Below are 23679 nucleotides of genomic sequence, written 5' to 3'. Positions count from 1 at the left end.
TGGCAGCGGAACAGTAGATAGGTTAAAATTGGATTGGATAGGTATTGGGGACAGAGGGGTATAGGGTTGTTGGCAGGACTTCGCCTTCCGTGAAAAAAACATTTTTCATAATAAAATAAATCCATTTCTCCATTTTCATTTTGGCATTATTGGGATATCCCTGGAAGTCCCACATTGCCTCGTCCCTATTCTCCCATTAAATGACGTCATTTTCACAAAAATTTTGGATTGGTGTTGGTGAGGCGGAGGAAGCGCCGAAAGGCTGATAGTTATGGGCGGTGTATAAGCTATGGATATGCTCCGTTTATGTTAAACACGTATTTGATTTGAACACATGGATAATGTCAAAGGATAAGATTCGATTTATAATTATTTCTTAAGAGACGGATTAAATAATTAATAATGTATATTTATAAAATACATGTGAAAGGTGATGTGATCGTGATTAGGAATGGTGAAGTGATTGCTCAAACACGTGGCGGGCGGGAAGCAACTCTTGAGGTGCGTTTATTGATTGCACAAACAAACAGCATCGACATTGCGTACGGGGCTGAGTTACACGAGAATATAATCATATAACATTTTAGCTCGTGGGCCAACTGTACCGGCGCACAGTGTTGGTGAAGAAGAATCATCAGGATGCGCGGACGCGGTGTGCGTGCAGGTGTTCGTCCAGGTGTATTGAATGGCATTCTGTCGCGACGGAGGTGACGCTTTGGCTCAGGAGGCCAGGAAAGGTGTGCGTGGTCCAAACGTTCGACTGTCCCTCCGAGTCTCGGCCGAAGGTTTCTCGTGTTCAGAGGGTTCCACTCAATTTTCCACATTTTGTTTTTCTGTAAAGTATTACAATTAGTTTACGTACGCCACGGTCACGTGCACACAGCGCGGCGTTTTCAAGTTCCCCCTCGATGTGGTCCAGTGTCCCCCTAACCCTCGACCAGATCCAGTGTCCCCCTAACCCTCGACCAGATCCAGTGTCCCCCTAACCCTCGACCCGATCCAGTGTCCCCCTAACCCTCGACCCGGTCCAGTGTCCCCCTAACCCTCGACCCGGTCCAGTGTCCCCCTAACACTCGACCCGGTCCAGTGTCCCCCTAACACTCGACCCGGTCCAGTGTCCCCCTAACACTCGACCCGGTCCAGTGTCCCCCTAACACTCGACCCGGTCCAGTGTCCCCCTAACCCTCGACCCGGTCCAGTGTCCCCCTAACCCTCGACCCGGTCCAGTGTCCCCCTAACCCTCGACCCGGTCCAGTGTCCCCCTAACCCTCGACCCGGTCCAGTCCCCCTAACACTCGACCCGGTCCAGTGTCCCCCTAACCCTCGACCCGGTCCAGTGTCCCCCTAACCCTCGACCCGGTCCAGTGTCCCCCTAACCCTCGACCCGGTCCAGTGTCCCCCTAACCCTCGACCCGGTCCAGTGCCCCTAACCCTCGACCCGGTCCAGTGTCCCCCTAACCCTCGACCCGGTCCAGTGTCCCCCTAACCCTCGACCCGGTCCAGTGTCCCCCTAACCCTCGACCCGGTCCAGTGTCCCCCTAACCCTCGACCCGGTCCAGTGTCCCCCTAACCCTCGACCCGGTCCAGTGTCCCCCTAACCCTCGACCCGGTCCAGTGTCCCCCTAACCCTCGACCCGGTCCAGTGTCCCCCTAACCCTCGACCCGGTCCAGTGTCCCCCTAACCCTCGACCCGGTCCAGTGTCCCCCTAACCCTCGACCCGGTCCAGTGTCCCCCTAACCCTCGACCCGGTCCAGTCCCCCTAACACTCGACCCGGTCCAGTGTCCCCCTAACCCTCGACCCGGTCCAGTGTCCCCCTAACCCTCGACCCGGTCCAGTGTCCCCCTAACCCTCGACCCGGTCCAGTGTCCCCCTAACCCTCGACCCGGTCCAGTGCCCCTAACCCTCGACCCGGTCCAGTGTCCCCCTAACCCTCGACCCGGTCCAGTGTCCCCCTAACCCTCGACCCGGTCCAGTGTCCCCCTAACCCTCGACCCGGTCCAGTGTCCCCCTAACCCTCGACCCGGTCCAGTGTCCCCCTAACCCTCGACCCGGTCCAGTGTCCCCCTAACCCTCGACCCGGTCCAGTGTCCCCCTAACCCTCGACCCGGTCCAGTGTCCCCCTAACCCTCGACCCGGTCCAGTGTCCCCCTAACCCTCGACCCGGTCCAGTGTCCCCCTAACCCTCGACCCGGTCCAGTGTCCCCCTAACCCTCGACCCGGTCCAGTCCCCCTAACACTCGACCCGGTCCAGTGTCCCCCTAACCCTCGACCCGGTCCAGTGTCCCCCTAACCCTCGACCCGGTCCAGTGTCCCCCTAACCCTCGACCCGGTCCAGTGTCCCCCTAACCCTCGACCCGGTCCAGTGCCCCTAACCCTCGACCCGGTCCAGTGTCCCCCTAACCCTCGACCCGGTCCAGTGTCCCCCTAACCCTCGACCCGGTCCAGTGTCCCCCTAACCCTCGACCCGGTCCAGTGTCCCCCTAACCCTCGACCCGGTCCAGTGTCCCCCTAACCCTCGACCCGGTCCAGTGTCCCCCTAACCCTCGACCCGGTCCAGTGTCCCCCTAACCCTCGACCCGGTCCAGTGTCCCCCTAACCCTCGACCCGGTCCAGTGTCCCCCTAACCCTCGACCCGGTCCAGTGTCCCCCTAACCCTCGACCCGGTCCAGTGTCCCCCTAACCCTCGACCCGGTCCAGTGTCCCCCTAACCCTCGACCCGGTCCAGTGTCCCCCTAACCCTCGACCCGGTCCAGTGTCCCCCTAACCCTCGACCCGGTCCAGTGTCCCCCTAACCCTCGACCCGGTCCAGTGTCGTCCTCCCCTCGACCCGGTCCAGTGTCCCTCCTCCCCTCGACCCGGTCCAGTGTCCCTCCTCCCCTCGACCCGGTCCAGTGTCCCTCCTCCCCTCGACCCGGTCCAGTGTCCCTCCTCCCCTCGACCCGTGTCCCTCTAACCCTCGACCCGGTCCAGTGTCCCCCTAACCCTCGACCCGGTCCAGTGTCCCCCTAACCCTCGACCCGGTCCAGTGTCCCCCTAACCCTCGACCCGGTCCAGTGTCCTCCTCCCCTCGACCCGGTCCAGTGTCCCTCCTCCCCTCGACCCGGTCCAGTGTCCCTCCTCCCCTCGACCCGGTCCAGTGTCCCTCCTCCCCTCGACCCGGTCCAGTGTCCCTCCTCCCCTCGACCCGGTCCAGTGTCCCTCCTCCCCTCGACCCGGTCCCTCTAACCCTCGACCCGGTCCAGTGTCCCCCTAACCCTCGAACCGGTCCAGTGTCCCCGTAACCCTCTCCACACTTCCCTCCTCAATCCCAACCATCTCAGCCAATTTTTCTCCTCTCACTCCACCTTCCATGCTTCTCCCTCCCTTGAGCTACGGAACCAAGTCTTTTCCACAAATACCATCCCCCTCTCCAGCATGACAAAGTTCTTTAAAAAAAACAATTTCATTCATTCCCCCCCTCCCCCCCCCCCCGCTCTCACCCCAACCCCCTCCCCCCCCATAACGAAGCATTCTTTGACTTTATAGCCAGACCCCCGTTCCCCCTCCGTGAACCAGCGATGGATCTTTTTGTCGTTTGTTCGTAACGTGTTCCAACTTCCGAAGCCTTTAATAAACGTTTTTTGCGCTCCGCCGTTGGAGCCCATGTTGAAATCTATTTGCTAAACGTTGTTTTATTTTCTACTTTCTTGGTTCAAGCTGAGGGTTGACCTGGCAGTGGTGGCAGGTGTTTGGGCGCTTGAGAAGAGGGGGCGTCTATGGCGACAGAAGATGAAGACCCAGTGGTGCAAGAAGTGAGAGATGCGCACCCGGGTTCACGTTGATTGAGTGTGAAGCCATTGTTGGAGCAGAGATTTAAGGTGTGATCCCGGCGCAAACCAAAACTCGTCACGTTTGTTGCAGATTGATGTGTATTTGGCAAAGAGTTTGGCAGAAAACCTCTATCTCTTCCAGGTAAGTTTTTTTTTATTATTATTATTATTACTAGGGCATGCCCGTACTATATCTATATCTAAAATTATATCCCCCCCCTCTATTTACATGAAATGGTTTGGTCCAAAGCGAACGGCTTGCGAGTACGGTGACAATCCCCCCCCTCTATTTACATGAAATGGTTTGGTCCAAAGCGAACGGCTTGCGGAGTTTGGTAAAGAAAAGAAATCGCCATAGCGTGCACAAACGCGCAGGAAAGCGAAAGAATCGCAAATTAGTTTTAATTAGTTTTAAAACATCGTTTAACGCCAACATAGCGGCAACATAGTTTGCCAACGTGAAATAAATGAATACGCTCTCAAATGTGCCGTCCGAGGCAGAGTCTGTTCGCCACGTTCGGCACACGTGATAGCTCGCTGCTCTCTGATTGGTTGAATCGTTTTTTGGACATAGCTCGGTAACTACTTCTCCGATTAATATGAAACCTTGAAAAGGCACATCCTCGGGTCCCCAGCAATATACCTGGCAAGTTTCAAGTATATCGGACCCGTGGTTGTCGAGAAACAGCGGTCACAGACAAACACACAGACATACACACATACACACACACACACACACACACACACAGAGATTACTGGAATTATAGATAGATAAACCACGGCACAAGAAGCACCTTTAGTTGGTGCCGGGATTTGTTAGTGAGCCGGTTTTGAATGCCATTGCTTGTTCACCTGAGCAGTGCTTACGTTGTGTTCACCTGAGCAGTGCTGATGTTGGATGGCTCATTAGATGGCAATAATGCACGTCCTCATTAGATGCACGTCCTCCTTTGTGCCTCCTTATCCTGATGCAACGAATCGATGCCGATACGATTATCTTTGGATGAAGTGCTTTATTGGCGCCCGTTGGACTTGGTCCGAAACGGGGGCTTATGGATTTTGTCTCGTCCGTCCGCCGGCAACTCTGTCTCGGAGATGAATGGACCACTTTTGTTCTTACTTCGCACAAAAACAAAACGTGATGGTCTACATACATATGCACATCATTTTGTTTCGCGGTGCAATCAAAGATGGCCGACTAGAGGCCATTTTAGTTGCAAAACAAAACCCGATGTTGAACACATCCTTAACCCATTTCTCGGACATGCATTTACTGATATTGTTCAAACTTGGCACCCGGATAATGAATGATGGCTTACAAATGCATGTCATTTTTTTGGGGGGGATCAGATCCAAGATGGCCGACTGGCGGTCATTTTGTTACTTAAAAGTGTCCCCAACCATTTCTCGGATACGCTTCGACAGATTTTCTTCAAACTTGGCACAAAGACAATAAATGAGTATACATATGCAGCAGATTTTGTTTTGTAATCCGATCAAAGATGGCTGACTGACGGCCTTTAACTCCGTACAGCAAAATTACTAAAACCACGGATGGGGCTATGACATTTTATGTCTTTTTCTTCTTCTTTATTTTACGTTGCTGTTTGGCCAAATGTCACTCAGATTCTGTCTTTCCCCCATAATGCAACCCATGGATCTATTTGGCAGCATCCAGTACGTCCAGCCAATTTGCCATACGACGACGTCCCACACCTGGCAGCACGCATCAAGCCTCGGCAACAGAAGGTGCGTTTACTCGTGAGGCTCCTCTACTTGAAGGAATGCTGCCTTTTTATGTAGTTTTTAAAATATTCTTCCACAACAGAGAATGTTGCCATTCTCTGTTGTGGAAGAATGCCTGTTGAAGAGTTTTTGTGGAGGATGATGTCATCGGTGCCCAATATTGAAATTGGCATTGAACAGTGGACGCTGGCACCATAGGTGTTTTACCTAATTTGCAGAGATTTATGAAAGACGAGCCGATTCTCAGGCCGGTGTGCTTCAATTCCGCTCCCAAATTGTCAATGGGCAGCACCAATGACATCACGGTCACAAGGTCTTCTTCTATCTGTTTGACGTGTGGTTAATTTGTTAGCTGATTAATGCAATGTTGTTTACCCGTGCATGTCATGCTGTGATCATCCGAGACATCTGGAACTACATTGGCACTCGGTAGAGCGTATGCCTCCACCATACTGTGCTTTTTTCCCATTTTTTTTTGCATACATAGTCGACACTCATGGAAGAGCTAGTACTAGCACACCGAACGGATCAGGACTCAACAGGACAAAAGAAACAGAGAGAGAGGGGATGACGAACAGCAGAGTTGAAGGCCAAGACAGCACATTGGTAGCTGGTGTCTCCTCTTGTTCACATTGGTAGTTGGTGTCTCCTCTTGTTCCCATTGGTAGTTGGTGTCTCCTCTTCACATTGGTAGTTGGTGTCTCCTCTTGCTCACATTGGTAGCTCGTGTCTCCTCTTGCTCACATTGGTAGCTCGTGTCTCCTCTTGCTCACATTGGCAGCTGGTGTCTCTTCTTGTTCACATTGGCAGCTAGTGTCTCCTCTTGCTCATATTGGTAGCTGGTGTCTCCTCTTGTTCACATTGGTAGCTGGTGTCTCCTCTTGCTCACATTGGCAGCTAGTGTCTCCTCTTGCTCACATTGGTAGCTCGTGTCTCCTCTTGCTCACATGGTAGCTGGTGTCTCCTCTTGCTCACATTGGTAGCTCGTGTCTCCTCTTGCTCACATTGGTAGCTCGTGTCTCCTTGCTCACATGGTAGCTGGTGTCTCCTCTTGCTCACATTGGTAGCTCGTGTCTCCTTGCTCACATGGTAGCTGGTGTCTCCTCTTGCTCACATTGGTAGCTCGTGTCTCCTCTTGCTCACATTGGTAGCTAGTGTCTCCTCTTGTTCACATTGGTAGTTGGTGTCTCCTCTTGCTCACATTGGCAGCTGGTGTCTCCTCTTGCTCACATTGGCAGCTCGTGTCTCCTCTTGCTCACATTGGTAGCTCATGTCTCCTCTTGCTCACATTGGCAGCTGGTGTTCCCTCTTGTTCACATTGGCAGTTGGTGGCTCCTCTTGCTCACATTGGCAGCTGGTGTCTCCTCTTGCTCACATTGGTAGCTGGTGTCTCCTCTTGTTCACATTGGCAGCTGGTGTCTCCTCTTGCTCACATTGGTAGCTGGTGTCTCCTCTTGTTCACATTGGTAGCTGGTGTCTCCTCTTGCTCACATTGGCAGCTAGTGTCTCCTCTTGCTCACATTGGTAGCTCGTGTCTCCTCTTGCTCACATTGGTAGCTGGTGTCTCCTCTTGCTCACATGGTAGCTAGTGTCTCCTCTTGCTCACATTGGTAGCTGGTGTCTCCTCTTGCTCACATTGGTAGCTAGTGTCTCCTCTTGCTCACAATGGTAGCTCGTGTCTCCCCTTGCTCACATTGGTAGCTCGTGTCTCCTCTTGCTCACATTGGTAGCTCGTGTCTCCTCTTGCTCACGTTGGTAGCTCGTGTCTCCTCTTGCTCACATTTGTAGCTCGTGTCTCCTCTTGTTCACATTGGTAGCTAGTGTCTCCTCTTGTTCACATTGGTAGCTAGTGTCTCCTCTTGTTCACATTGGTAACTAGTGTCTCCTCTTGTTCACATTGGTAGCTAGTGTCTCCTCTTGTTGCATTGGCAGCTAGTGTCTCCTCTTGCTCACATTGGTAGCAAGTGTCTCCTCTTGCTCACATTGGTAGCTAGTGTCTCCTCTTGCTCACATTGGCAGCTAGTGTCTCCTCTTGCTCACATTGGTAGCTGGTGTCTCCTCTTGTTCACATTGGCAGCTGGTGTCTCCTCTTGCTCACATTGGCAGCTCATGTCTCCTCTTGTTCACATTGGTAGTTGGTGTCTCCTCTTGCTCACATTGGTAGCTAGTGTCTCCTCTTGCTCACATTGGTAGCTCGTGTCTCCTCTTGCTCACATTGGTAGTTCGTGTCTCCTCTTGCTCACATTGGTAGCTAGTGTCTCCTCTTGTTCACATTGGCAGCTCGTGTCTCCTCTTGCTCACATTGGTAGCTAGTGTCTCCTCTTGTTCACATTGGCAGCTCGTGTCTCCTCTTGCTCACATTGGTAGCTAGTGTCTCCTCTTGCTCACGTTGGCAGCTAGTGTCTCCTCTTGCTCACGTTGGCAGCTGGTGTCTCCTTGCTCACGTTGGTAGCTCGTGTCTCCTCTTGCTCACATTGGTAGCTCGTGTCTCCCCTTGCTCACATTGGAAGCTCGTGTCTCCTCTTGCTCACATGGTAGCTGGTGTCTCCTCTTGCTCACATTGGTAGCTCGTGTCTCCTCTTGCTCACATTGGTAGCTCGTGTCTCTTGCTCACATGGTAGCTAGTGTCTCCTCTTGCTCACATTGGTAGCTCGTGTCTCCTCTTGCTCACATTGGTAGCTCGTGTCTCCTCTTGCTCACATGGTAGCTGGTGTCTCCTCTTGCTCACATTGGTAGCTAGTGTCTCCTCTTGCTCACATTGGTAGCTCGTGTCTCCTCTTGCTCACATTGGTAGCTCGTGTCTCCTCTTGCTCACATTGGTAGCTCGTGTCTCCTCTTGCTCACATGGTAGCTGGTGTCTCCTCTTGCTCACATTGGTAGCTAGTGTCTCCTCTTGCTCACATTGGTAGCTCGTGTCTCCTCTTGCTCACATTGGTAGCTCGTGTCTCCTCTTGTTCACATTGGTAGCTAGTGTCTCCTCTTGTTCACATTGGCAGCTAGTGTCTCCTCTTGTTCACATCGGTAGCTAGTGTCTCCTTGTTCACATTGGTAGCTAGTGTCTCCTCTTGCTCACATTGGTAGCTAGTGTCTCCTCTTGCTCACATTGGTAGCTAGTGTCTCCTCTTGCTCACATTGGTAGCTCGTGTCTCCTCTTGCTCACATTGGTAGCTAGTGTCTCCTCTTGTTCACATTGGTAGCTAGTGTCTCCTCTTGCTCACATTGGTAGCTAGTGTCTCCTCTTGCTCACATTGGTAGCTAGTGTCTCCTCTTGCTCACATTGGTAGCTAGTGTCTCCTCTTGCTCACATTGGCAGCTAGTGTCTCCTCTTTTTCACATTGGTAGCTAGTGTCTCCTCTTGCTCACATTGGCAGCTTGTGTCTCCTCTTGTTCACATTGGTAGCTAGTGTCTCCTCTTGCTCACATTGGCAGCTTGTGTCTCCTCTTGTTCACATTGGTAGCTAGTGTCTCCTCTTGCTCACATTGGTAGCTCGTGTCTCCTCTTGTTCACATTGGTAGCTAGTGTCTCCTCTTGCTCACATTGGTAGCTCGTGTCTCCTCTTGTTCACATTGGTAGCTAGTGTCTCCTCTTGCTCACATTGGCAGCTTGTGTCTCCTCTTGTTCACATTGGTAGCTAGTGTCTCCTCTTGTTCACATTGGCAGCTAGTGTCTCCTCTTGTTGCATTGGCAGCTAGTGTCTCCTCTTGTTCACATTGGCAGCTCGTGTCTTCTCTTGTTCACATTGGCAGCTCGTGTCTCCTCTTGCTCACATTGGCAGCTCGTGTCTCCTCTTGCTCACATTGGTAGCTCGTGTCTCCTCTTGCTCACATTGGTAGCTCGTGTCTGTCCTGGAGGTCAAGAATATCCGTGTAATTGGGTAACATCTTGCCTCACTTGTCTCAGGTGGAGCTGGAGCTTGCCATCAATGTGAACAGCGCAAGCTACTCGCAGAGTAAAGGAGAGCAGATTGCGCTCAATGTTGACGGCACATCTTCAGAAGATGCTACTTATTCGAGGTTTGGACTCGGTGGCGGTGGGTTTGGGGTTTTTGTTTTTCTTTCACACGTATCTTTATTGGCTCCGATTTTACAAAATTGTGGATGGGAATCACCTGCATTTCATTGCTAATTGCTTTTATTTACCTTCTTTGCTAATTGCTGAATGCCACCACACCACTTCATCTCTCTTGCTTTTCCTGAATTTCCAGGAAGGTTATGGATAAGCAAGTGTTGGTTTCCTCACCAGCTGTTAGCGATGCATCACGCTATGCCATAGGAGTATTCCGCAAAGGTATGCAGCGAACCATCCCGGTCATGACTTGAAATTGGTGGCCATTTATTAATAAAAGGTGTGTGCGTACGTGCGTTTTTTACGGTGCCCAGCTGATGATTTGTGCAGTGGGAAACCAGTCAATTGCTTATAGGTTAAGGTTCTTACTTTAGGTAAGGGAGATCACTATGTTTTGAGGTTTACAATTTAAATAAAGTTGAATATATGATGTGAAATTAACATCACTAGCGTGACTCGGCGCGTTCCGCGCGCCTCACCACGTCGTTTCAGAGGGATAGGCATCATTGACCATTTGGGTGTCTTTTGGATCCTCTGGGCGTTTAAGGGTATTTTGGGTCTTCAGGGGCTTTTGGTTCTTCTGGGTCTTTAAGGGTCTTTGGGGTATTTTGGTTCTTCTGGGTATTTAAGGGTGTTTTGGGTCTTCGTGGCGTTTTGGGTCTTCGTGGCGTTTTGGGTCTTCGTGGCGTTTTGGGTCTTTGTGGCGTTTTGGGTCTTCGTGGCGTTTTGGGTCTTTTGAAGCCTCAGGGCCTTTAAGGGTATTTTGGGTCTTTTGAAGCCTCAGGGCCTTTAAGGGTATTTTGGGTCTTTGGTGGTGTTTTGGTTCTTCAGCGGTCTTGGTGGTCTTAAGGGTTTTGGGGGACTTAAAGGGTCGTCAAATGTCTGAGGGGGTCTCGGCAGTCTAAACGTAATAATCAGCAGTCTAAACGTAATTTAGAGTTCACGGACTGTGTTTTGGGTGTTAATTTTATTTGAAGAAGAAGACGTTTTAGTCGCATGTAAACATACATAACCCTATACGTTTTTCTCTTGTAATAAGATTTACAGAAATCCTTCTAATTATATTAAAGTTTAGGAATAACCGATACTGTACAATTGATGAAGTTTACATGTGTGTGCGTCAAGCATCATTTTAGAGCTCGTGCTGTTGGTTTAACGGTTGAGATGGCTGGTTCAATATCTTAGGATTCCTGTGGTGCCATTAAAAAAACAGGTGGGTGACTCAGCTTGTCATCCTTGCGAGGTACCGTTCCTAGGTCAGAAACATGGGAAGAACAAGCCATTGAAGTATTCTGCGTCGGAGTGCCGGCCATCCGTGATTGTGACCCCTAGCCAAGGAAAAATTGCCTCGGCATCGGCAGGTGTCTGAACACGTGAAATGAGTGGTTCTTATTATTCTTCTGCTGCTGTTGTAGAATAATAACAAGACCGATAGTCCAACAATGGTGTAGCCAGGCTTGTTTGATACTTTAGTTGAAGAGGATATGATTACCTGAGTGGGGATACCAGTTATCAGCGAGCAAATAATGCAATTATTCCATTTTTTTTTACTTCAGTCATGGACAGCCGGTTCGTGAATGACTAGGGTAAAAAAAAAAATGGCGAATGACAAACGATGAACCAATAAGTTCCACATTCGTGTGCCACCTTCAGTCAAACGTCAGGCCTTGAAACCAGGCTCGTGAAGGACTTGCACGAAAAACGTACCCAGTCTGAATGTTTCTATATCCAGTCAATGGCGAAACTGCAAATGGGGAATCCGCGAATGTCACGGATGGAAACCCTTACGTCATTTCCTCATTCTGCTTTAAACTCAATATCTCTACATTTTCATTCCAAACAGCATCATCATTGTATTAATTCATCATCCCAATCACAAATTAATACTATAGTGTTAATATATCAAATAGAGATATTATCAAACCAACGAATCGTCATCATCTGTTCACTTCTGGATTTGGGAGCAAAGTCCATGTCGATCACATGTCAAAATCATGATTGTATTGAGTTATTTCTGAAACCTCCTACCTACCTTATGACACCTGCTGGGACCCCAAACATTCCACAGAAGGTTGCAATATCTCCTTTTAGTCAAATATGAAACTGTAACGTTCAGGAAACACGTGCCTCTGTCATGTGATCAGATCCTCAGCTCTGATTGGTGTACGTTTGTGGTGACATATGGACAGACAAACGATGTTCTAGAATCTAGATGGTATTGCCCTACGGGCTGTGTGGTAAAAATTGTACCGTTGCAAATCAAAGAATTGATTTACCTGGAACAAAAATTTGTCCATTTAACCAAAGGATTGCCGTTTTAAAAGCCCGTCTTTCCTGGTTTGAAGAAGAAGAGGGGGAATGTAAGCTCGGTGACATTTATTGTCGTGGTTACAACAGCAACAATTATTCTATGACAGCGAGATCCCTTTCGAAGGACACGGAAAGAGTACAAAATTATGCATAGTAATACTTCTCGTGGCAATATAAAATATTGTGGAAGGGGGGGGGGGGGGGGCGGAGGGTGGCTTTACAACCATGATGGTGAGGTCAGCTGTGTGTTGAGACCTGGCTGAGGGAACAATATTCCTCGGGCCCCGCCCCACTGTATGGGATGGCCAAGCATATGCACCCCGCCCCACTGTATGGGATGGCCAAGCATATGCACCCCGCCCCACTGTATGGGATGGCCAAGCATAGGCGACCCGCCCCACTGTATGGGGTGGCCAAGCATAGGCGACCCGCCCCACTGTATGGGGTGGCCAAGCATAGGTGCGCCGCCCCACTGTATGGGATGGCCAAGCAGAGCGTCCCGCCCCACTGTATGGGATGGCCAAGCATAGGCGCGCCGCCCCACTGTATGGGATGGCCAAGCATAGGTGCCCCGCCCATACCAATGGGTGGCCAAAGAGGGGCTCTCTGTATTATTGTGGTTCCAAACTTTGAGGGCCATAGCCGTGAAGCAGTTGCAGCAGGACCTTCAGAGAGGCCGCATCCCTACCCATCGCCCAGTGCTGCAACGCCATGTACGGGCCCCATACCGGACTTGAACCGAGCTAGTGCGTTGCTCAAGCCCTCGCTCGTTCCCCATTGGGCGAATCCCAGTATTTCTTTTTGACTCCGTACAACAAAACAACAACAGGCATTTTAAGGCCATTTTCCCTGCTAGAGCGGGGGTTAGCCTTGCGGTCCCCATGACAATCTTCTCCATTTTGCCCTATTTTCTGCATCTCTCCTTGTTAACCCGCTTGCCCGCATTTCTTCTTCCACCATCTTTAGCCAAGTCTTTCTCGGTCTTCCCCGTCCTCAACTTCCTTCTGCATTCATTTCCATCACTCTTCTCAACCAGTCACTTTCATCCTTCCTCAACACATGACCAAACCATCTCAAACTGTTTCTCTTCACAGCATCAATCACAGGCTCTATTCCCATCATCTTTCGCAATTCATTTGTCTTCCTCTCTCAACGATACTCCGCACATACACCGAACCATTCGCATTTCCACCCTTTCCAGCCTTCGTTGCTGCTCTGCGTTCATTACCCATGTCTCGCTCCCATAAATCACAACACTTCTCACACATGCAGCATACACCTTTCCCTTCAGCTTCAACGACATTCCCCTCCTCATCAGCACGTCACTCAGTTCCTGAAACTTCTTCCATGCACATCTCACTCTAGCAACCGTTGCCGAGTCTGATCCACCTTCTCCATTCAGCATGTCTCCTAGGTAATAAAATGTTTTCACACCTTCCAGCTTCACGCCGTCTCCAAGATCCAACTCAACATTTCCTCCATCTGCAGCTCCCTCTGTGCACACCTTACACTTGAACGTAGCTGCCACACTGGTTAATGACCCTCTCAGACCACTACATTTTTGATGAACCCACTCAGCGCACATTGTACATTGAATGGAGTTCACTCCGACACCCTTCCTGCACACAGCACACGGCCACTTCCCAGTTCTTTCCACCTCACCACATGCTTTACCACTTGCCATCACCTTCGTTTTTCCGATATTCACCTTCAGACCTTTTGTCTCCATACATTCCTTCCACTTGTTAATCTTCTTTTGTATTTTTTGTCTTTTGGTTCATGTCTTTTTGACTCCATAGTGGAATATTTATTCCCTTGTACACAAGTTTGCATGCCCCTTCATCCCTACTTGTGTCTGTCAACTGTTTGGTTTCTCCCGTTATATTGATAGCGTCTTGTCTATCCTTATCCCCGTATTTATTTTTTGCAGCAAAACCATTTTAAATATAAGAGCCATTTCCTCAACTTTTGCCTCATTCGCATTGCGCCACCGGGTTTGCCTGCCATTCGGGTTATCTTTGAGGGACAGGAGTTGTAAGATTGAAGGCAGTAAACTAAAACACCGTTTGGGAATATTTGGGGGTGGGGGGGGGGGGACGGGGGGGGGGCTCTTGTACTCTGGGTGCAGACGGACCATGTTAACGGACGCTGAGTTTGAATGAAAATCCCACTCCCCCTCCAAGGTGAGCTGCACCTGACACCCCTGTACGGTATGCTGCAGTTGCGGCCTGGCTTCTCCTATCTCGACAAGGCAGATGCTCGGCATCGAGAAAACGAAAATATCCATGATGGTAAGCGAGTGCATCCCAACCCCTCGGTGTATTGTGACCTTGTCATCAGGAATAATTCTAGCTTCCCGTCAGCTGTCCTCTATTTGTGCTGCTGCTCCATCTCATTGCCATGCTCGTGTGGAAGATAAACTTCCTTCCGGTGTAAAATGGACCCTTTTCATGGCTTTCATGAGTCGATACCACTCGACAGGGAATGGTCTCCATCCCTCGCGAAACGAACCTCTGTCCTGAAGATAATGATGTCTGTCTTTGCAGGTGATTCATCGCAAGAGGAGCCAGAGGAAGATGTGAAACAGATCACGGTGGGTTCATTTGATGATCAATGATGGTCGTATCAGCTCCGTATTTTCATTGTTCTTCCCAAGTTATATTGCCTTGGAAGTTACAGATTACTTGGTTGAATTTCCATGGATTGCAATGCCAAGCCCCTTTATCCTGCCGACGTCCATTGCAGTGTTGGACATGAAATGATGAGACAGCTTGGAGCCATCATTTTTTCCCACTTTGGGTCGGCTGTCATTCATGCTTGCACTCGAGTTTTCCATGTATTTTTTTTGGGGGGGGGGGGGGGGGGGTAGGGTGAGCCAGTCCAATGCTCTTGGAAGAGCTTTTACACGTACTGCACATGTGGGACAAAGACGTTGGTAGACATCACTGTACTTTTACATGGATTGCAGACCTATTTGTTGGCGATGGACAAACACGTGCCAATTAAACCAGGTTTCCTTGCATGACGAGCCAAGGGTTCAGATGGGAACACTAACGGGCCGACCCAAGGTTTTGGAGGAGGAGGTTAAAAAGCAAGTTTGAAATATTTAGAGATACGACAACAATTGCTATGATGTCGGATTCTGATTGCAATTGAATAAATGAGGGTGAAATGGCAGCGGCAGTACACATATTGCTGAAAAACCTCTGTGGGAGTCAAAACTGACTCAAATGTGCATGGCTGGTTCAGGTGAAATGGTGGTTCTGATTTCCTGGCAGGTTCGCTTTGCCCGACCCGAGAACGATCGAGCACGCCAGAAGCGCATGCAGTCGTACGAGTACATGAGGCAGAAACAATCGGAGGAACAGTGGCACCATCTTGCGTACCACGGGTCCAAGGTATGGCGCGTGGCCCCCTCCGACCGGTCATGGGGTCAGGTGTACTTGTCGTCGAGTGGCGACGGTTCGGCTGCAGTTGTTGCAATCCCACAATTTTAGAGGAATTTATATTGATCCAGTTCTGAATGAACATTTGCACATAGTTATTGATTTATTTTTATGCCTCCTCCCCCGAAGGTGGCCGGAGGCATTATGTTTTCGGGTTGTTCGTCCGTACGCTCGAAACCTCGTTTTTTTTCATGTCCGATTGAGACAAAGCTTTCAGTGCAGGATTGACACCCATGCAGAATGTTTTTAATCATAATTGAGATGTCATAGGTCATGTGGTATGGCTGCGATGTTGTAATAAATGCAAATAATTAAATTATTTCTCGGAAACCGCTGAATTGAAAAATTTGAAACTTGGCACATTGCCAAGTACTCCCAATGGGGAACAAAAGCATGATAATGATGACATCATATGTGAAGTGGTATATATTATGTTTTATGGCCGGATGCCCTTCCTGCCGCCATCCCTGTTGGTCGCCTTTTGCGACACACAGGGAATTACCAGTGAACTGGTATTCAATTTGCCGACCTCGGAAGGATGACAGGCTGAGTCAACCCTCCTGGTGTTCAGCAATCGACCGGGATTCGAACCCAGGATCCTAGGATCCCAAACCGGCACCCGAACCGCTAAGCCAACACCAGGCCAACACATACCAGCCAAAAATGTTTTAATCGGATTCCTTATCCAAAAATCTGAAATTGCATGCACACGATCTATGACCCATTTGTATTTAAATATTAAATTTATGACATCATAGGTCACATGGTTTTTGCAGCCATATTGGATTTAACCTAAAACCTTAAAAAAACATCTTCTCCCAAACCACCAAATTGATTGACTCGAAACTTTACATGTGTCATTGACTAGGCATGGCGATTAAAAGTTTATCACAAAAACATCATTGGTCACATGGTGTGGCAGTGATGTTGGATTGAAGGAAAATATTAAATAATTATATCTCTGAAACCGCATACACCATTGATGCGAAATTTTACAAATATCATCTAACACCATTGTTGCATATAGTTTGAAAATGATGACATCGTAGGCCATGTGGTTTGGCAGCCATCTTGGATAGAAAAACGAACCTTATCCGATCAACATGAAACTTCACAAACGTGATCCCCTATCCATACATATGCAGAGTGTACATTTTTAAATGTCATATGTCACGTGGTGTGGCAGCCATATTAGCTTGAAAGCCGATATTTAAAAAAATCCCTTCTCTGAAACCGCTTCACCAATCGATGTTAAACCTGTCATGGCTGGTAAAAATGTGATACTTGAAAACAGCTGAAGGGGATTTAATCAAACTTGTTTATTTTTAGGACATCTACCCATTGTGGGACTATGCAGAGGCATATTGGTGACACAGTCGCATTGCTGTAGTTTTAAACATTTTTTGACGTGAACATTCCAATTCCAACCAATTCCGTTGTTTTGGCATGATGTCGTCATTCCTGTCCTAGTGTCCTGTCTAACAGTGTCCAAACCCTTTTCCTTTGCTATTTCAAATTGGATTTGTCTTCCCCTTTCTCTAGTTGCTCTCAGTTGTGGGTAAGGTGGGGCAGATCTACCTGAGACCATATTATGATTTTGTTGTTTAGGGAAAGTTGAAGGATGAGGAAACTATAAAAGGGGTTGAGGGTTGACTGTGGGGGTGTCATGAACATCTGAGTTTGTTTTTTCATCTGCTGGTAAATAAATAAAATTCCACTGAACCAATGCCTGTTCATACATACAATAAAAGAGAATGCGTATCACTGGTCTGGTGGTTGTACTCGTGGTGGCAGGACAGCCGCGCAGATTTTGAACGGCATTACCTGTTTGCCCAGAGCAGTGGAATGGTGACCGGCTCTGAGCTCAACAAGACTCCGAAGTGAGTTTGGGCCAAGACTTGTGTAAGGTGTGGTGGAACAAGTTGGTGGAGTTTGGGGGGATGAGGGTGATGCGTGTTGGTTGTTTGATCATATTAAAATATTTTATTTTATCTTCCAGGGAGTACCTTGCGATGCTTATGCCACAAGCGCAGAAGGAAGCGGAGTGAGTGTTTTGATTTGGTGTGTGATCTCGTGTCGCTTTACATTTAAATGGTTTGTTCAATGTGCAAACACATTTTCCACTCGGTGTGTGTAGATCCAAGACAGTGATTCCCAGCAACATGGTGTCCATGTCCCAGCTGCGCACGCTCCCATTGTCGGATCAGGTCAAAACACTGATGAAAAATGGTGAGTGGTCTCGGTCAAATAAAAATTACTCCATGCTACATCCGGTCGCATTCTGGAGAATTATTTCTCGCGTTTTATTCGCGTTGGAGCCGTTTTGAGTGATGTGTAAGCGGCAGCACTATCTGCCACACTAGGTATTTGCTGCTTTTGTTGGTTGCTTGCCTCGCATGTGTGCAGTGAAAGTTCTCCAGTTTTCTCAGCTCATGGGACTGTTAGGGCCTGGAACCGACTCGACGTCGGCCCTGAGGTGCATTCAGCAAGTGTCGGTGCTCGTGCAAGGCTGCTGGGTCGTCAAGAGGTAAATCGTGAAAGTCAAGCAATTGTAAGCTCACGATTTCGGTGCAAGAAGGAGAGGAAATACTGTAATCTCCAAATCATGAGGCATCTCCCAGTTTTGCTGAATTTACCTGGGCAATGGCACAGCATTTGGAATAACTTATGCTAAACATTGGCTGAGTGCGATCGGCCACACCTGTGAGACTTTTGGCAAATGTTGCTCAGATTAATGCAAGTTTGCATTATTTTTGAGTTTTTGGCAACAGCGCACCACTTGATTAACAGCGATTTCTTATTCACCACTTTATTTCTACCCTCTTCCGCATCTAACCCGCACAATCCCTTAGTGAGATTTTGTACCCAAAGGAGTCGCACAGCCCATACAGTGGTGTGTCTGCCGAGGCACTGTGCAGGGGAAGGGACTTCCTGGTGAGTACTGGTAGTACTGACCATGGTAATTGTGATTTTCATTTGGTTTTGTTGTATTGGCTTTGTATGATTCTAAAAGCTAAACCATCCTGATGTTTGTCGATATTAAACTTTTGCTTCTTTTTTTTTCCTGCTTTATATATTTATATTATATATTTTCCTTAAGGAACGATAAAAGCGGCTGCTCTGCCGTTGTGCAGAAATGTAGCTCAGAAGGAAAAAAAAAAGAAGCGATTCCAATGTCTTATTCCTCTTACCTTGAGCAGCTCTGGGAATTTACAAGAAAGCGTTTTGTCCTTCGCAAAGACATCTCGGCAATTGTGAAGGTGAGTTTGGTTCAGGTTTCAGGAGAACAAGAAGTAAGAGACCGAGTACACTCTGTGATAACTTAGCAATGCTGGCGGCTCTTCTTGTGGCCTAGCAGCTCTTTGAATGTTTACTGGTGTAAGCAAATGGGCATTAAAAATTGCCTTTAGTTTTCCTTGGGTTTTTCATGGCAGGAATGTGTAATTTGTTCACGATGCCGGAGATAACGCTTTGCGAATGACACCGTGGGGTATTTAACGTCCACCGACTAATGCTGGGAAACGGGACACCTGGCCCAACGTCCCTCTCAGGGACGGGTACGCTGACCCCACATCCTGCCTGTGAAGTAACAATCCGGCAGGCTCATCGGGCCAATAATGTAACCGGACTGGACTGCTCAAATCTAAGTGTGTACCACTGCGCCGACGCTTTCCAATTGGGAACCGCCTTGGCAGAACTGTTTCTGGTTACCTATTCACAGAGACTGCTGTGACTCACTAATTTCTTACTTTTTAAACAATTTAAACTTGAACTGGTCATGTTTAATGGAATTATGCAGCAGATTAGTTCCCTAGTACTCGGCACCCAACATGGTTGATTGCCAAATTCCCGAGGGAGCCACAATCGGCACATTTCAACTAATATTCGGATTTTCTTGTGGCCGATCTCGTGTGATCATGCTCTGCTGACTTCCTTGGGTGCATTATCTCCATCACAGCTGCCGGCGGAGGACGTGAAGGATTTCATGGAACAGGTCGCGTATTCGCGTGTCGGGCGTGGCTGGGAGTTTGCACTCCCACCTGATGCTGAGTTTGTGCGCAAGCACCCGGACGTGGCGCAACGCCAAACTATGCTCTGGCAGGGAGTTCAGTCAAGGTGCGTTTACTTGGTATGGTCATTTCAACCTGTGCGGGGCCATCTATCCATAGCCATACCTGACCAAGAATGACCAAATAAGCATTTTTGTTTGCTGTCATAATGGGCCTGTTTTGAAGTATTTAACGTTTGGTATGGGCCTTGCAGACTGGTGTGGACCTTTGGACTCAGCAAAGAGGATTTGATTGGAAAAGGTGATGCTCCTCCAGGTAAGATGGGGGTGGGCTGATGATCGAGTTCTCTCTCCTGTGTACATTTTTGTGCGCATTCTATTTATTTCCCATGGGAATAACATTTGCTTTGCTGCAGGGGGCCTGATGGTCGTGTCCGGGGAACAGCGTGTACGAGCGGCTCAGGACAACATGCGCGAGCGGAGCAAAGAACTAGAACACAAGTACAAGCTCAATCACCTCGGTGTGGCACAGACTGGCACAGACGCCAACTCACTTGAATATCTAGGAAGTGAAGACTTCCCAATGGCAGGTACTCGTGCTGAAGATGAAAGTGCAACTCAAAATTATCCGATTTCATTTTCCTCAAATCCAATGACTGCAGTATTCTATCATTGTGATGTTCTCGTCCATTCGCTTCACCATTGTACCATCATGACGCATCCTTTAACCCGTCTGCCTCTGACACTCCATAGGACTGCCCAATGGTTTGAACGTGGTTAGTGGTAGTTGTGCCGATAAACTGGCAGCAGAATTGTTGGAGTTTGTGCGGCAACGCCTGTGTGACCACCCTGTGCTTTCGCTGAGTGAACTGCGAGGAATGTTGAACCTCCGGCTCACAGAGCTGCCCCCAGGCCACGTGCTCGGCTCCGGAGTCTCTGATCGTGCGCTGCAGGATGCATTGGCTCAGGCCGGGGCCAAGCATATGGACGTACCGGTATGTGGCCGCCTAATCTCATTGTAGTCCCACAACAAATATGAGGGTCCTGAACATCCATTGGTCATTCTTCAAAAGTCGATTTCCTTTTTTGGGGGGTGGGCTGGTTGTCACACTGGGACCTGCACCTTGATGCCTTGGCATCTCCGCTGTCCAGGTCCGGATGGGATGGTCGACGGCTACCAATGCCCTCTCCCTGTGGTCACCTCAACCTTGCTCGAGAACCAGGATTCCAAAATGCATCCATTTCAAATACCTCTGTTTTGTGAACATTTGAGCTTGGGTTGATCTCGGATCTTTTAAAAATGTTTACGCCTGATTGTTCAATAGTCCACTTCGCCGACGTCAATTGGCAAGTGCTCACCAACAGGTCTATAACCAAGCTATGCCTGGAATGGTGAACTCTGATATAGCTTTTGGGTTTAAAGCTGCCTTGTAATTGAGCACATCCTATTCAATTGGGAGAGGAGGGACAGGTTCATCATTTTGCTGTTTAAACTCAGCTCTTGAAGTATAACGTCTGTTTACGAAAAGCAAAGGTCAGATCTGTAGTCGAAGCACCAGCATGGTTGTTTTTCTGTACCTCAGTGTAACACGTTATTGTTCATGCCTTGCACAGCTCCCGATGAACGATTCTGGAGAGGATGTGAAGATTTTCGCTCTGTGGGATACAGGAAGCTTTTCTGACAAGGTGAGTCCTGTCCGAGCCCGTCGCAGCGTACACGCTAATCTAACAGATAACCCGTTTGGGAATTGAAAAATAAACCAAACCAAACCCACAAATCTTGGTTTTTAGAAGCAGAAACAAGCACCTCTTCCTCCCTCCAAAGTCCAAACCCTAAACTTGGTTTTGTCTGAGTTTCCCTATCAGGTTATTGTAGCATTTCCCAAAAGGGTTAATGCAAGAGATGTAGGTATGAAAAATCTGTTTTTAAAATAGTAAAAGTAGTTTTATTGGGCCGAGAGGGTTAGCCTGTGCAGCCTCGTCGCTTTTCTAACAAAAGCATCAATTTGAACTTGACGGCCTTGGAGAACAGGTGTTTTGGCTCATCGGTCTACATGCGGTGGAAATGGTTTGGATGAAGTAATAATCAAAGCTCGACATTATCATTGGTTATGTTACCCGTCCCAGTCGCGCCAGGCTCTGCTGGAAATGTTCACAAAAAACTACAGACATCGACGAGCCTCTCTGCAAACCGCGCTCACTAATGCAGGTGCGGAGCTCAGCAAGGAAGAATTTGACTCCTTACTCAAGGTGAGCCTTAGCTGATTGGCTACTCACCCAGGTATACAGCCTGTGTGGTCTTTGGTCTATCAATCCAATTTTGTTGTGTTGAGCAAATGCCTCACCCGGCCATTGGGTCGTCCTTCCCGTCCCTTCACAGGAGTGCTGTGCCAGCCGCAGTGGGATGTGGTACCTCAAGGGGACGTTGCCATGCTGATGTTGCCGTACCCTGGTACCTGCTACCTCCAAGACAGCAGACCATGGGACTGCTAAAACTGGGGAAACTTGAACCCATTATTAGCCACTTGTTCATTTATACTGCAGCAGCTCATCCTGGCGTAATCTTCAAATGACTTTTCCCCATGTTTGACGTTTTGCTTGTAAAAAAACAAATGGTTCTGTATACAAGCTGAAGCTACTGGGGTTAGCTTGCCTCATGAAATAAAATTTCTTTCCCTTTAATTTTTTTTTTGAAGGACCAATACCAGAGAAAGGGAATTGGGAAGTTGTCTTTGCCTCCAATTGGCTAACCTGTACACTTCCTCTCCCTCTTCCATCCCACACCCACTCTACTTAAGCTTCAGAATTGATTGGTCTGTTGGTGCAAACTCAGGGGTTACATCAATATTGTTGTGGTTTTTAGAACCCTCCACTTTGTAAATATCTGTAATATTCCCTTATAAATAATCCCCTGTAAATATTCCCATTTTTGGTGTAAAGGTCAAAGGTCGCACCCTAGTTAGGCCACGAGCAACACGTAGCACACCATAGGCTTCTTCTTTAGTTATTTCATTAGTATGTGTTTCAGGTAAGGATCTGTTTCCAATAGTTGAATCTGCGTTGTATTAATCAAATAACCTAGGCCCCTTCAATTATCCCCAATCTCTCTCTCTCCAAAGTGCCAGGAGCACCTACAAGCGGGGCTTGTCCTTCCCAATACCACCTTTTAGATGGTCCTTCCCAATGCTGCCACATAATCTTATTGCCGTTGTCGCTGCCTTAGCGCTCGCTCCAAACTCCATTGAACATGCGGTCGGCTCGAGGAAAGAAGGGGCGGAGCCACGGGAGACTCGCCCAGCCGTCGAGGGTGGAGCCAGTGAGCCCTCGCTGACCAACCAGGGCTGAGGTGAGCTCGTTAATAGGCGTGGCTCGATGAAGCGCGGCTTGATTTCTAAGCGGGTTATAAAAGCGCAAGCGCCAAGCCCTCGGGAGAGACGCGCCAGGGAGAGAGAGAGAGGAGTCAAACCTAAAGAGATGCACGAGGGGAGGCCATTGATGAAGAACTGCGCAGAGGACCATTGCGATTGAGAGAACAGCGCAGAGATAGCGGATGATAAGAACACTGCGCAGAGGATCGCTTTGAACGATCGTTTGATACGAACTGCCGTTTGGTTTTGAGAGTGTTCGGCACGCTATACGCATGCAGCATCCCCGCCCCTCGCATATGTAAGGTCCGGTCGTGCGCCAACGACACGCAAAGCTGCCTGCCATTCTTCGCGGCGGACCCGGAGCCTGGAACCATCTGCTTGGACCCTTCTCTTCCTTCCCACCACCATCACCCCATTCGTGTAAGTGTGTTCGTTCTGTCTGGGCCGTTTGCTAAGTACGACTGTATAAGGTTGCCCTATGTCCTTTTATTTCCTCCTTTTGTATATTCTTGCTGCCTTTCGTTTCCTCTTGTAGTGTAGTTAATAAATCATATTTGTTCTTCCTTCACCCTTCTTATTCTTTGGTTCCTCTCCTCCGATCGCTTGCGTCCTGTCCCCAATTGAATATCGGAACCGCTCAGAATCGGGTTAGTCTTTCTGCTAACGGCTCGAGCTTCGGATTGCTAAACCGCTCGGCAAAATTCCATCTTCTCCGTGGCTCGGGCAGAAGTAGCGCCCTGCTTGGCGGCGAGGTTGGCGTATATATCTGGGACTCCATTGACCAGTCACCCTGGTCAATCTTAACCCCGCAAAGGAGCGTGATATCTTCTCGGACTCGGACGGCTAGTGTAATAGACGAGGGGATTAAACCCCCCTTGGTAAGGGAGCGCCGTAATCTGAGATCCGCAACAATATAATAGCAT

The 23679-nt window shown here is 48.8% G+C and overlaps 1 protein-coding gene across 6 annotated transcripts; it reads left to right on the top strand.

Annotated features, from left to right (window-relative positions):
• Window positions 1–401: 401 nt before the first annotated feature.
• POLR3E (RNA polymerase III subunit E) lies at window positions 402–23324 on the top strand. Of its 6 annotated transcripts, none has more exons than XM_068117741.2 (23): window positions 407–501; window positions 665–737; window positions 3699–3793; window positions 3903–3953; window positions 5483–5560; window positions 9459–9571; window positions 9763–9845; window positions 14117–14224; window positions 14480–14526; window positions 15212–15331; window positions 17174–17259; window positions 17379–17423; window positions 17517–17608; window positions 17786–17906; window positions 18232–18313; window positions 18580–18639; window positions 19338–19495; window positions 19643–19704; window positions 19805–19978; window positions 20142–20383; window positions 21003–21074; window positions 21516–21638; window positions 21769–23324. In XM_068117741.2, exons 3-23 carry the CDS (start codon window positions 3758–3760, stop codon window positions 21823–21825), a joined length of 2010 nt encoding a protein of 669 aa, XP_067973842.2. In that variant the 5' UTR covers window positions 407–501; window positions 665–737; window positions 3699–3757; the 3' UTR covers window positions 21826–23324. The 6 variants fall into 6 exon arrangements, with proteins under 6 accessions (XP_067973845.2, XP_067973842.2, XP_067973844.2 ...); XM_068117743.2 differs by having other exon boundaries at window positions 665–785; XM_078777633.1 differs by having other exon boundaries at window positions 420–501; window positions 588–737.
• Window positions 23325–23679: the final 355 nt, after the last annotated feature.

Source organism: Myxine glutinosa, chromosome 5 (assembly GCF_964187855.1).
Source record: "Myxine glutinosa chromosome 5, kmMyxGlut1.1, whole genome shotgun sequence".
NCBI classification, from domain to species: Eukaryota; Metazoa; Chordata; class Myxini; order Myxiniformes; family Myxinidae; genus Myxine; species Myxine glutinosa.
This window is presented reverse-complemented; position numbering and strand designations above follow the sequence as displayed.